This window comes from Anopheles marshallii, chromosome 2, assembly GCF_943734725.1.
Source record: "Anopheles marshallii chromosome 2, idAnoMarsDA_429_01, whole genome shotgun sequence".
Classification (NCBI taxonomy): Eukaryota; Metazoa; Arthropoda; class Insecta; order Diptera; family Culicidae; genus Anopheles; species Anopheles marshallii.
This window is the reverse complement of record NC_071326.1, coordinates 42,947,653-42,961,261: the sequence shown is the minus strand read 5'-3', so window position 1 is coordinate 42,961,261 and position 13,609 is coordinate 42,947,653. Positions and strand designations below refer to the sequence as shown.

At 44.7% G+C, this 13,609-nt stretch overlaps 3 protein-coding genes across 3 annotated transcripts; 1 reads left to right on the top strand and 2 right to left on the bottom strand.

Annotated features, from left to right (window-relative positions):
* The first annotated feature begins 2,436 nt into the window (after positions 1-2,436).
* LOC128719317 (N-alpha-acetyltransferase 20) lies at positions 2,437-3,190 on the top strand. The gene is made up of 4 exons (XM_053812942.1): positions 2,437-2,489; positions 2,576-2,691; positions 2,761-2,890; positions 2,968-3,190. Exons 1-4 carry the CDS (start codon positions 2,437-2,439, stop codon positions 3,188-3,190), a joined length of 522 nt encoding a protein of 173 aa, XP_053668917.1.
* Positions 3,191-3,329: 139 nt separating this feature from the next.
* Positions 3,330-5,517, bottom strand: LOC128719447 (protein crooked neck). The gene is made up of 2 exons (XM_053813072.1): positions 5,482-5,517; positions 3,330-5,423 (listed from the first exon to the last, which is right to left on the bottom strand). Exons 1-2 carry the CDS (start codon positions 5,515-5,517, stop codon positions 3,330-3,332), a joined length of 2,130 nt encoding a protein of 709 aa, XP_053669047.1.
* Positions 5,518-11,716: 6,199 nt separating this feature from the next.
* On the bottom strand, positions 11,717-13,291 carry LOC128719804 (protein giant). The gene is made up of 2 exons (XM_053813441.1): positions 13,258-13,291; positions 11,717-13,158 (listed from the first exon to the last, which is right to left on the bottom strand). Exons 1-2 carry the CDS (start codon positions 13,289-13,291, stop codon positions 11,717-11,719), a joined length of 1,476 nt encoding a protein of 491 aa, XP_053669416.1.
* Between the last annotated feature and the right edge of the window lie 318 nt (positions 13,292-13,609).

Below are 13,609 nucleotides of genomic sequence, written 5' to 3'. Positions count from 1 at the left end.
GTAGATTAATTGGGCTTCATCGACATATAGCTAAATTGTTTTTTTTACGATGAATTGCATGTCAACGCACTTCAACCCAAAACCTATCCAATGCGCACACACTTACACAAAACAAAACTAGTTAAGAGCAATACTGCGACTATGCTGCTACCACTAGACGAGGCACTTTCAACGATTTGCCAGTAAATAAACAAGGATCGTATCCTTCTAAATCCACAAAGTAACGTCACCCGTTCGTATGCAACGAACCTTTTCGCGCTTTCTTTTTCTTGGGGTTATGTTTCACTTTTCACACAACGTGCACCAACACTGCGAACCAAACACGAACAATCCTTCACCGGGGACGGGAGGAGAATCCAACGTTCCCGTCGTGTATTATTTTTTCGGTAAAATTGCACATAGAAGGTTTCCACTACTGCTGGTAAGAAACAACCTCGCAACTGTTCAGCATCATCCGGCACCGCTTTACACCACCTGCGTATGTGTATGTGCATTTGGGGAGGTCATCACTGTGAATGGAAAAAGGGAAATTAGTAGACTTTCTTGTGAACCACACACGATTATATTTCCGCCCGAATACCCTTTTCCGTCAACAATGCGCTTTGTCTTGTTTCAACACACACCGCTTGCTTCGTTTTCTAAGCAAAAATGAAGTAACAGCAATAGAAGCAAGACAAAAAACACAATTCCACCTGAAGCAGTACAACGCGCTCTAGCGACACGTACATACACATCGACACCGCCACGCACACATACACACTGCACAATTGATCAGCAAATAACGCACTCTAATATTATATTGATTAATGTTCCGCTGTCACTTTTTCGCGTTTTCTTTACTGGCCGTGTATGCTTCCACGACCTCTACGAGCCTACGAGCGCCACCACAGTGCAGCCTGGCTGGAGTCGTTGAACATGAACGAGGCGAGGACCGTAACCCCACAGCTGCTGTGCTTGTTGGCTGGGGTAAGCTGCTGGTGCTTGCTTGCGTATGTCGACGACCATTTTCTTTCTGCAGTTCAACTCTCAACACACCGACAAAAACTCAACCAACACTGTGTCAGCGCGTAGCGACATGAGGTTTGCTGTTGCGTGGTTGAATACTTCACTTCTCCACACGGCTCAGCGCAACACAATTCCCATTGCAATAGCGTTTGTGAGAGAAAATTGATCCGTTTTCTCAGGTTTTAGACTGCACAGTACAAATTTATAGTAAAAGAGCTGTTACGTATGCTTAAACGATGCACTATTTCTACACAAACGTACTCCCGGACGTTGGAAAACACGCGTGATAGCGCACGACAGACTCGGTCGACTGAACTTCTTTGTATTTTCCTTAACACGAAAACTAGCAAACTCCTGTACTGTAAAACTTCTAATAAGAACCTTACTGAAAGGGAAAACGTGTGTCACCTATGGAAAATTGCAATGGCACAAAGAATACAGCTAAAAGACGACAGACAACGCACGAAAGGAAGGTCGTGGGGATGAATGAATTTTAAAGATGCCCTCGATAACTCCCTACGGTACACACGCACACACACAAACGCACACTGACGTTAGGGCGCGCTTCTTCACACGGACACAACTAAACGCAACGACGGCCAGTTCTTCTGCCTGTTTCGAAACGAAACTACACATTGGAAATGCATACGTACTGGAATGGCATATAAACCGGCAGATCGAAAGAAAATGCGTCTTCTTGCTTGCGAACGAAAAAAAAACACCATTACCCTGCACAACACAGCACTTTGGCTATTTTGTACCATTTGCCACTACCATCGTTTGCGCGCTTCGTTCCAGACTAACTGCTTCTTCTTATTCTACCTATCTGTGCGACTTGCTGTGGTAAAGCAAAAAAAATAGACTTGAGACTTTACCGTAGTGTCAGCAAACATTAACCGAAGTTTTTTGGACCTCGATATGTGCGGATAAGATGGTTTGATAAACGATAAACTACGCGAAAACTATTTCTGCACTGTAAATGTGTTTATTTTCTCGATGACCCCACCGTGCTGAGAAAATAATAATTGTGACGTTTACGCTAGCTGTATCCCATAGATTTATAAGCCTCAGTTTGGTACTAGACTTCATTGGAATTTCTGTTTACCATTTGCTTTATTTCGCATTTATCGGAAAACTTTTATTCCAAAAACTAAAGCAAAACTAGGTTTCCTTTTGAAAATGTATATCGTTCTATTTTTTTTAATGTAAATTCGCAACTGTAGTACAGATACTTTTGAATATGGTATACATAAAATACCTAGTGAAAAATCGATTAATAAAGCTCTTAGATCTATTTCGTTGACAGCTGACGGGAATAATTAAAAAAATGCAACCAAAACCAAAAGAACAACATTGCCTGCCGGCTGTAGAATCCTATTTTATTAGCTAATTTCTATCAAAATTTTCAATTAAAACTCCCAAATATTGAACATGACTACCTTGAGGCCCTTCACCTGCAACGATATGTTCCGGTTCAACAAAGTGTAAGTGGAGGAAAACGCGTACATAAAGAATGATTCTGTTCTTTCTTCCTCAATGATCGACACGAGTGTTCTTTTCATCGCAACAGGAACTTGGACCCGTTGACCGAAACCTATTGCCTTTCGTTCTACATGCAGTACCTCGCACATTGGCCCGAATATTTCCAGGTGGCCGAATCCCCGACCGGAGAAATAATGGGCTACAGTAAAGTATAGCTCCAATCGCTTCCGGAACATAATTGCGTTAACCCTTATCACCGTTTTACATCCACAGTCATGGGAAAAGCGGAAGGTCAGGGCGAAAATTGGCACGGCCATGTAACGGCGCTAACGGTGTCCCCCGACTATCGACGGCTCGGTATGGCGGCCACCCTGATGAGCTTCCTTGAGGATGTGAGTGAAAAGTAAGTTACAATCAAACAGTATCTTCTTCAAGCAAAGGAAAATTGTTCATCGCAATTTGACTTTTTTCGCTTTACAGGAAACGGTGCTATTTTGTAGATTTGTTTGTTCGCGTCAGTAATAAGGTGGCGATCGATATGTACACTAAGCTAGGATATATTGTGTACCGGACAGTGCTCGAGTATTACGTCGGTGATCCGGATGAGGATGCTTTCGACATGCGAAAGGCATGTTCGAGAGACGTCCAAAGAAAATCGGTCATACCGTTAGAGCATCCAGTGCGACCGGAAGAGGTGGATTGATAAAGTTTCTCACAAGAAAACCGAAAAAGGCAAGTAAAAAAAACAACTGCAAATAAAAAAGTAAAAAGTGTACTAATTTTTTGTTTTCCCATGGGTGGAAACCTTCATTGTGTAAAACTAATGTTATTTACTTGTGCCATTATGCGTCAGCTTGATCCGTTTGGTCCGATTCTTCTTCGCCATCGTTCATTCGTTCTTCCTGTTGCTCGCTGGACTCTTCCTGGGGTGTGTTCACATTGCTCTCCATAGGTCCCGATGGAACGTCCGTGTCCTGTTTGCGTTTCCAGTTCTTAGCCGCCGCAAGCAGCTTCAGATTCGGACGAGCCATTTCGTCCTCGGGAAAGATGAAATCGAACACCTCCTCCCAGCCTTCTTCGACACCCGACTCTGATACGATCTTCTGCCGCTTCTTCACCTTCCGTGGCATCTTTTCCAGCACCTTCTTTCGGCTCGCTTCGTCGCCATGATCCCGCTCGAAATCACGCCATGCCTCCAGTACCAACACGCGCGATTCTTTCTCGGCCAGACCCTTCAAACAGTCGTTGGCCCGCTCGTAGATTCGTCTTGCTAGTGGTACGTTGAGGCCTTCGTCATCGTTTTCAGCGCTAATTTCAAACTTTGCATACGAAATCCACACCTTCACGTGCACCGTGCGTTCGAGCAAGCGTTCGTAGAGTTGACGCGCCAACTGGAACTCACCCTGCTGAACCTCAAAATCTATGTAGCTCTTCCACAGTAGTTCGGGCATATCAAGGCGTGGCTGCTGTATCGCTAGTTCGTAGATTGCTCGGGCTCGATCCGTGTCACCGAGCAGTGACTCAAGCTCGGCAAACTTCATCCACGTGGTACAGTTTTCCGGCCCGAACTCGAGGAACTTTTCGTACAGAATCCGACACCGGTCAAATTCACGCAGCTGTATCTCCAGGTCGATATAACCGCGAAAGAGCTTATCCCTCGGGCAGCGCCCTATCGCCATGCCAAGCGTTTTACGTGCAGTTTGAAGATTTTTGCAGCGAATTTCGAACTGAGCATAGAGCAGCCAAATCTTGCTGAAGGTGAACAGCTTGTGTGGAATTAGCTCGAGACATGTACGATAGATTTGTCTGGTACGCTCGAGATCCTCCGTTTCCAGCTCCTCGTAAAGGGCGTAGTTGATCCACAGATAAATGTATCTACGCCAAAGGTTCTTATCCTTTGCTGGCGGAACGTTCGCGATCGCCCGTTCGTATGTTTCGCGTATCAACTCCGGATCGTTTTCATTCTCCACCAACCGCAGATAGTCGAACCAAGCATCGTAGTTGGTTGGATTTTCATTCACCTCCTGCTCGTACTGGAATTTGCGCTTGGACACAATGACATCCTCTATTCCCGATCGGTCGCCGTACTTTTTTTCGTGAATCGTGTACGCTTTGTACAGGTCGGTGGTGCGATCCTTTGGCAGATGATCCAGAGCGTACTTGTAAATGACCCGGACGCGATCATGCTCCTTCTGACCTTCCTCGAAACGAGCGAACGCAATAAACAGCCGTTCGTCGGCATGATCATCTCCGAAAAACTCAATCGCTCGCTCGTAAACTGTACGCGCGCCGTTAATGAACCCGTGGGCTTCCTCGAACCGAGCATACTTGATCCAGTTCTTTACCTCCGGATGAACCATCACAAACCGCTCGTAGATCGACCGTGCCCGGTCGATCTCTTTGTAGCGCAGCTCAAAGTTAATGTACGTTTGCCACGCTTGCTCTTCCGGTTGCCACTCCATCCAGCGCTCAAACACCTGCCGGGCACCGGCCACATTCTCTAGCATCTCCTCCATGTACGTGTATTTGTACCAGAACTGGTTCGTGCGCGGCATTATCGTGACCGCACGGTCCCACAGATTGCGGGCGTGGTTCACCTGTCGGTGTTTCATCTCCATTTCGGCGTACTTCAACCATATCGTAATGTTCCGATGTTCGTTATCAATCGCACGCTCCCAGATCGAACGGGCCCGTTGGATTTCCTTCTGGGATTCTTCCCACTGCGCGTACTTGATCCAGTTACTAACGACCATCCGGTTTTTGCGCAGATTGTCTTCGAAAGTTTTGCGCTTTCGCTGCTGATAGTCGGCCAGTTCGGCCGCATCGGAAATCTTTTGCTTCGGTGGCGGCGGTAAAATCTCAAGATCGCGCTCCTTTGCCTCACGAAGCAACTGTTCCGCTGTGATTTGCACCTCGGCCGGTGCTTTGTTTTTTACCTGCAACAAAAAGAGATGTTATAGGATATTTATACTCTACATCGAAAGGAACACATACCTTTGCCACTTTGGGCATTTTCTGTGGTTTCTCCATGGCTGTTGGAGGGATTTTTCACAAAATTTAGAAGAAAAGATTTGGCGGCGTTCCGTACTAGAGTGCTTGGCAAGCATCAAAACAAACAGAACTGTCAAACTGGATACAGTGCTGAACAACCTGAAGGTTCTGCAAGACTTCAAATCCAAACTACGCTATGCTTAGGCAGTGCTCTAGCAATGCATTGTAATGACAACTAAATTTGTCAACTACCAGAGATGAACAAACTTTTTTTTGTCGCATCCTATATGATAACATTTCTAGTATGTTACACTTGCTGCATTTTAAATGTTGAATCAAATTGTTAGATTTTCGATACAGCCATGTCGGTCTAGTGAAGAATATATTATTATTATTATTTTTAGTTTATTGCTCGCCTCAATGGCGTTAACAAAAAAAAAAATACTTAGACTAAGGAAACGATTGCGAAGAGGACAAAAGAGGCTTTTAGAAACGGGTCATTCTGCCCGTGGTCTATATCGCAAGCGTCGGTAGGGAACATATGGAGGGATCGAGGATAGCAGGACCAGAGCATCGAGATCAAGGGAGAGGAGACAAATTAATATAATTTGTTACCTTATCATTTTTTATTTAGTTAAGACCATTTGTACTGAAAAAACTTTCACAAATTTACGAAAGAAAACGTGGGTGTTATTGTTGTATTGTATTGCAATTTCCTTATTCCTTTGCTTATGTATTTATCCACCTTCGTACCCATACTATGGAATAATAAAGTGTATGCAACATTTTAGCTGCCTTCAATCCGAACCCATCAATGTCCTCTAATATTGTGTAGCCGTCCCCTATCTAATATTGGCTATCATCGGTGAACCCTTTGGCATGCGTGAGCAATGCGTTCAGCTGGAATTGGAATCACTTTTGCTTAACTCTTCCTCAATTTCAACCTCATTACGAAGGGCAGCATCATATATTAGTCAGGGTCGGGTAATAGTGCGGTTTCGACCAAAAGGTACCGAGTCCATCCGACAAACTACCCGAACAGACAGACACTTTGTGTGAGGACAGCTTAAATCTGTCGAACCCACACATACACAAATACCCTCCAGAGCAGATCGATCGATCAATGGAAGGGGTTATACCCGATATAATGCGTCAGGAATACGGAACCTTTCATCATTGTGTCGTGCCCGAATCGCAATTGGTGCACGCACTCGCTGCCCCTTTGTACGGGGTCCACAGTCCGGGGAAATGCCAGCATGTGAAACAATGAGGGAAATTCTTAGCCATGCACAGACAGCTTCCGCATCGGTCTTCCTCATTGCACGCATCGTCTAGATAAACAAACGGGTTTAATGCGGACCAGTAGGGGGCGCAAATTGCTATCTCTCCTTTCCGCATTCCTCGTATGCCAAACATAAAACAAGGCATCGTACAAAATACGGCAGGGGTTGAGCTTCGTTCGGACAGCAGAAATTGCATCGTAACGCGAACATTTCGTTTTTGCAGACCTAAAGGGTACATCCCTCTAGTTGCTTTCGGAACCCCGGAAAAGCCACTGGGGGCGGTTAATAAAGTGATAATGAAATAAAGTTTTCCTTCTAGAGGTGAAACAGGGGAAAACTCTTCTTCCATACCGTAAAATAGAAGAATCTAAGCTATGTACGGGATACGAACTTATTTGAAATAATATGGAGGTGTTGCACATATATTCCACAATATACAACAAACAATTTAGTAAAATATATTTCAAATTAAAAGATATGATAAAGGGACTGATAAAGAACTGAGTGATATGATAATGATAATTTTAGAGGGCCGCACGTGTACATGAGCACGGATAATCGGCGCTCCATCGTTTAAGAAGTACCAAAAAGTGTATAGCTTTTTATCAAATTTTGTCGCGATTTTATGAAAAACTGGTTATATTGTCATGGTACAAAATGTTTCACCAAGTTCTTTCCAATAACGCTATACAATATATCAGCAAATTTTCGGATGCAGTCACGAAAACACACTGCACCACTTTAGAAGCTTACCATCTTATATATCGATCTAATTTTTTTTAATCGTAATTTGAGAAAAGGTGGAGTCAGATCATGCTCCACTGATCAGACTAGATTGTGCAATCCGATCTTCCCATTGCAATGTTTCTAATTCGTACATTGCCATCTGTAAAATAACTTAATCGTGCCTCGCCTCTTACTGTGGACGTATTTCCCGCGACGTGCGGTTCAAACACGCCAATTGTCGATAGTACACCTCCCCCGCCATGTTTTTCTTTGACTGAAGTAGCTCATAATAGACGCGACCTGGTTGGTCCCACCAGTCAACCTCTGTCGGTTTTTCATTTCATATGGGATCCATTGTCTTACCTAGCAAAGATACCAGCGAAAACGGAGTTTCTTCCATACCAAATACGCGAATAGAATAAAGTTCTTCTTTTAATGCTTCTCTACTACTCTGCTATTTTGCTTCTGTAAAATGCTACTAACACCACTTTATACGTAAGAATACGTAAAGTGAATACAGTCACTTCCCGAGTTACGCGCCATTTTGTTACGCGAATTCAAGGTATACAAATCTAAAAATTTAGACAGTTCGTGTAATGTAATGTGCGATTTTTTTTTATTTGTCAACATTTAAATTTTCTCAAAAATACGATACATGTTAATATAAAAAACATGTATTTTGATAAAAACTTTATTAAAACTTTCAAAATAATCTTAAAAATATCAATTAATGCCAAAGCTTTGTAACGTGACAAGAAGAAAACGATCACTAAATACTAAATATAAACGATAAAAGGATTTCGGGTTATGCGAGTTTCTCTGACACTCATTTCTCGCGTAACTCGGTAAAAGACTGTGATGCAAAATAAAAATAAAAGCTAAAAAACGGCTGTTCGTAGTCACCATTCTCATAGTGACAATAGTGTTACACAATAGTGTTACAAGATTAAACAAGCATATTATAAACAAGTTGCGACATCTGACGTCAAACGCTACGAACTTATTTGGACACCTAATATTGTAGTACAATATTGGATCAACAGAATTAAATTAAAACAATTACAATTTCAAAGAAGTGATAAAGTGAAGTTGGTAAATCTACAATTCAACTTTCTACCCATTACCAGTAGGGCACCAGTGCGAGCGGTGCGAAAAAGGGATAAACCTTTCCAAACATTAACTTTACAAGATTGGCACAATAAATCACCTCCCTAAACTTGTGCGCTTACCTTCAAATGATGGGACGGCCTGTTGTTGACTTAGCATGCGGGAGCACGTGGAAAATAATAAAGTTAAACAAATGCTCATAAAAACCCAATTGTCCAATCGTGCAAAAGGAAGGAAAGTCCCCCCCATTTTTGCCTAAAGAAGGAAAAGAGAACGAATGGTGTGGAATTGTAGGACAATTAACAAAACTATTGCACCGCTATCTATAAAGTTTCTAACAACCGCTCTCAATGTGAAATGAAATGGTAACCTAGGTAACGGAAGGAATAATTACATCACCCCGGTCGTATGTGCGGCGGATTGTCCGATCATGTCCGAAAGCAGATCGAGCGTACCGATTTCGCTTGGCGTTTTATTGCTTTACCTAAACTCCTGAAAGGCGCAGGTATTTTCTGCACTACGCACACACCCACCAGTACTGACCCGTGCACACACTGGGGTATTTGAAGAACGGATGGCAACAATATTTGCATAGCGTAGCGAAAAGGATTACGCCCGTACGATCTGTGTCGTTTAACAATCCTTTCCAGCCTTTCCTTTAATGGAATGAAGTGTCCTTTGCCCTTTGCGCAGTATTTGACCCTTTACCCCGTAAGGATACCACGGCCCGAGACACGTTGCATCTTTTCTGCGCTTCGAAAATGGACCATGGGGTTAAGGTTTTTGGCAGTTGTCCATTCGTTTTTAGCCAATAAATGGCAAGATTAGGTAAAGGCGACCGAAAAGTAAGGCTGTCGTCAAAATGCAAGATTTAAACGCTGTGTCCTTCGACCCGAACGATTTGCCGTGGAGGGAAGGCCGGGTTTTAAAGGGCTCGTTGTTAACCCTTCTTGGGCAGTGTCCTTTTACGGGGATGTTTATTTGCATACTGACCATTTGCAAAGTAACTCACGCTGGGAGTGGAAATGTTGGGAAGCAAACTGACCCTTACAAAGGATTATCAAACTAGCTGCGTTTGCGCCAACACAGTTGGCTAGTTGAGTTTTTTTTTGTTAATAATTTGCTGTACTGCATCATGTCAATACGTCGCACTGTACGATACCAGCGATTCATCCCGTTTAACCAATTCCGTTCCGTGTCTTGAACTGAGATGTTCTTCGCACAGAGTCCCCCGTAAAACTAGACACATCCTTTTGTCCACCATTTTCCAATTTGCCCTTCGCTTCCTTTTACATTCCAAGCTGAAAAGAAAATATTTACTCAAAACCCTTCCTGCCGAAAACCCATTTCCGAAATGGCAAGCCGGAAACACTGGCTATCGACCGCTTTCCACGGGCAAACACTAACACGAATGGCGTCGTAACGCGGACGCAGTTGTTGCACGGCATGGGAGTTTACACTAGTGCGTCGCTTGTCGGTCAGGGCTTCACCTTTGCAGCATGGTTGCGCCAGCAAGTGGACGCTGGTGGCTTGTTAAAATGACCGTCGTGGCCAGTCGCCACAAGCAAACAGTTATGTCAACATGGTGCAAATCTTTCCCAAAAGCGATTTGGTTTCATACGTTTGTCCTTTACAAGATGTGCCGCCTGAAGTAGCAGCACCGCAAAGGTTTAAGGAATGAAGCAATGTTTTTGTTTTTGTCTTAAGCAGCAGAAGTAAAGGAATGGTCGGAAGTCGATTGTTTGGGTCGAGGCGCTTATGGCTACATAAAGGCGCATTGTTTGTTCGGTTCAGTTTGGCTGCAATGTTCGCTTGGCAAAGGCAGCTAGGAAAGTAAGTGAAGTAAAATCAAACATTCATTAATATAACGCCAATGTTTCGTAAGCATTTTCATTTTTTTAGCCTCAACATGGACATATTGATATGAAAGACTCTTGGCTTTATAACTGCGCTAGTCTATTGCTACGCAATGTCGGATAGTGTGGCAGCTCAATGTTATATTTAGTAGCTGTGCCAGCCTTCACACGACAGGGTCATTCTAAAATCCCATCCCGACCAATCCCCCGATTACGGGTAAATAAAATCAAAGGTTTAGATCTCTTGATGTTGTGCTGGTAGAGAAGAGATGGTCGGATAATAAAAGTGTGTTAGTGATACGGAGCCCGTTACAGAAAAGATTCAATACTCGAGCATCGGTGTACTATACGGAACATCAAGGAATTACGCCACGAGGCTATTATATTATCTAAAAAGCTCTTTACGTTACATAAGGCTGGTTTTGATATTAACAACTAATGATTTATTAAGTAAATAAGGTGGAAACTATTTAACGTTAAGACACAGAGCTGATCGTAATGTAATTCATCCTTGTTTTGTCAGCTTTTTTGAGGAGTAGCAAAACGCTGACAACATATAAACAAAGTAATTATGAACACAAAAAGGGGCTTAAACGCTGACAATGAACAATAATTTTTAAGGTGCAGAAAACATTCGACCTAAGAAATACATTACGGCTGCACTTTCGATAATAATAATAAAAAAAAAAGTTGGTAGAAAAAACTGTGGTTGGAATATCAAATTTTGCCTGTCAGATCATATAAATTGACTTTTTTAAGTTATGATATCTGGGAGACAGTGAAATAAAATAATTTAATAAAATAATCCCCTAGACCCTCCTGCCTGTAAGTCTGTAGCTTTAGAACGGAGTTTTTCCTGAAATCTGGAGGCCAAAATTTTAATTAAAAATTCTAATTTCCTTTACCAGTTAAAAATTGTTCTTTGAGATTATCAAAGTACACTACTCCCTTAAGAAAAAAAAGGAAATAAAATAAAATAATTTGACACAAAATAGTTTGTTTTCTTCAAAATTTTCTCTCTATTTACAGAAATTTCTTCCCTTCTGTGCCTTAACTAATCAATACTGCTTACAGGTATCAGTCATCGGAATCGGCAACGATCCGTTATCTCTCCACGCCGCTCGGCTTAACCTAACGCACCGAAAGCCCAACCAGACGCATCGCATCAAGCGAGTCCGGCCTGATCGCTTCCGGCACTTCACTGTACAGTAGTTATACTTCAGCACCCGACCCGTGCCCTATTTACAACGGCAAACCGAAACCAGTCTACGAAGCGGCCACCGAGCTCGTGACGCCGTACAATGCGAGCTGCTTCCGGGCGGCCGCCAGCTCAAACTTCAGCTCGATGTTTTCCCGCTCGAGAAATGCGGCCCGAATCGCAATTTCGTCCTCCTTGATGCGGCGTCGATCGCGTGACTTTTTGGCTGCGGCATTATTCTTCTTGCGTCGCTCGTAGTAGGCCGAATCTTTGACGGACGAGCCGCTGTTGCTGTGATTTAGTGCTGGCGTTGCTGCTGTACCGCTTGACTCCGCCCTCGATGACGGCGATACGTCCGACGAACCAATGACGTCACACGCCGCTTCGAGTGTTTCGTTTCGCGATGGCGTCACTAGCGGGCGCTGATTGGTTGCGGTGTATTGCGCCATCTCGCCGCACGTTGTAAGGCTCTGGTGCGCTTTCGCTGCCGCCATACTGAGCACGTGCTCCTTCGATGGTGGTTTTTCGTCGCAAGACTCGGACGACGATGCATCGCTCATGGCGGCGGACGGGGCGTTCGAGGAGGAGGTACCGGATTTGGTCGAGTTTGCTAGGCGGCGCATCTTCGGGTTGGACACGGTCGGTTGGCCGCCGTTGGCGGCGTGGATCTGTTCCAGCATCCGCTTCCGGAACAGGTTGTACTTTTCGGCCGAGTTCGTATCGAGGATAGTGTCGCTGGCGACGAAACCCGCCGCCAGGCTGAGCGGATCCCGAGGGTAAGCCTTGAAGGGCCGAGACAGTTTACCGTCTCGACCGACCACCATCGGGTACTGCTGGTTTCCGGAAGGTGCACCATCCTTGGGCGGGTTTCCTCCCTCCTCCTTGCACTTGCGCTGACTCGAGCTGACCAGGGACGTGCCTTCCGAACCGGACTCGGACAATGTGTCCAGCTCGCGGAGACGAATTGGACTCGGTGAGAAGGCCGCCGGTGACGTCTGCTGCTGCTGATGGTGAGGATGATGCTGCAGTGCCGCCGTCGGAAGCAGATAGGACGGAATTGGACCTGCCCGATGCGCTTGCTGCAGTAGATGCTGCTGAAGGATGTCGGTTTCCGGCTTTGGCAGCCCCATTCCGTGCCGGTGAAAGGCTTGCACGGCCGGTGCGAGTTGGGTTTGTGTGTGGTGAGCAAGTTCTTCGAAGTGTAGCAGTGACTTGGTCGGCGATAAGCGACGAGCCCGGACAAGTTCACCGTAGTTGAGCAGAATGGTGTTTTCCGGGTTGGTGGACACGTTCATGTCACACTGCTGGGGGGAACTGTGGTTGCTTGGGGGCGGTGTGCCACCCACCTCGCTGTAGCAGTGGTATGAAGGTGATGGTGTTTTCCGGGCGTCCAGAGAGTCACGCCGCTTGGACAGATCCAGCACACCGGAGTCGGTCGACTGTGGGCGACCGTTGGAGTCGATCATTTTAGGCGAAGCGGGTGAGTAGAGCGAGGGACTAAGACGGGGTTCTGTCGGGGTGGAAAAAAAAAACAAACCAATCATATTCAACATATTCTAACGATATTCTCTCGATCGACAACGATTCGAAAGGACACTAGTATTTTTACCTGTTTTTAAATCCATCATAAATTGAGCCATCATTTTCGCAACCAGTTTCGACCAAGAACTTCACCACGTATTCACCACGGTAACATACAAACACTGTATTCCCTGGTTTCACCAACACTTTACACCGAAAGTTTCGCCAACTTCCTAGTGAATCGATCTTCACTGCTTCTATTCTACCGAGAATGTCCCGGCACAGGCAAAGGAACCTCTTTCACTGCCCGAAATCGGAATAGAACTGACCTCGGGGCTTGACCACCGGTTTACTTTTATACCTAAGGCCCACCACCTACGCCCGGTCCACTCTCTTCCCGTTCCTCATTACCCTTCCTTCTCTTTCCCTTTTCGCGCAGT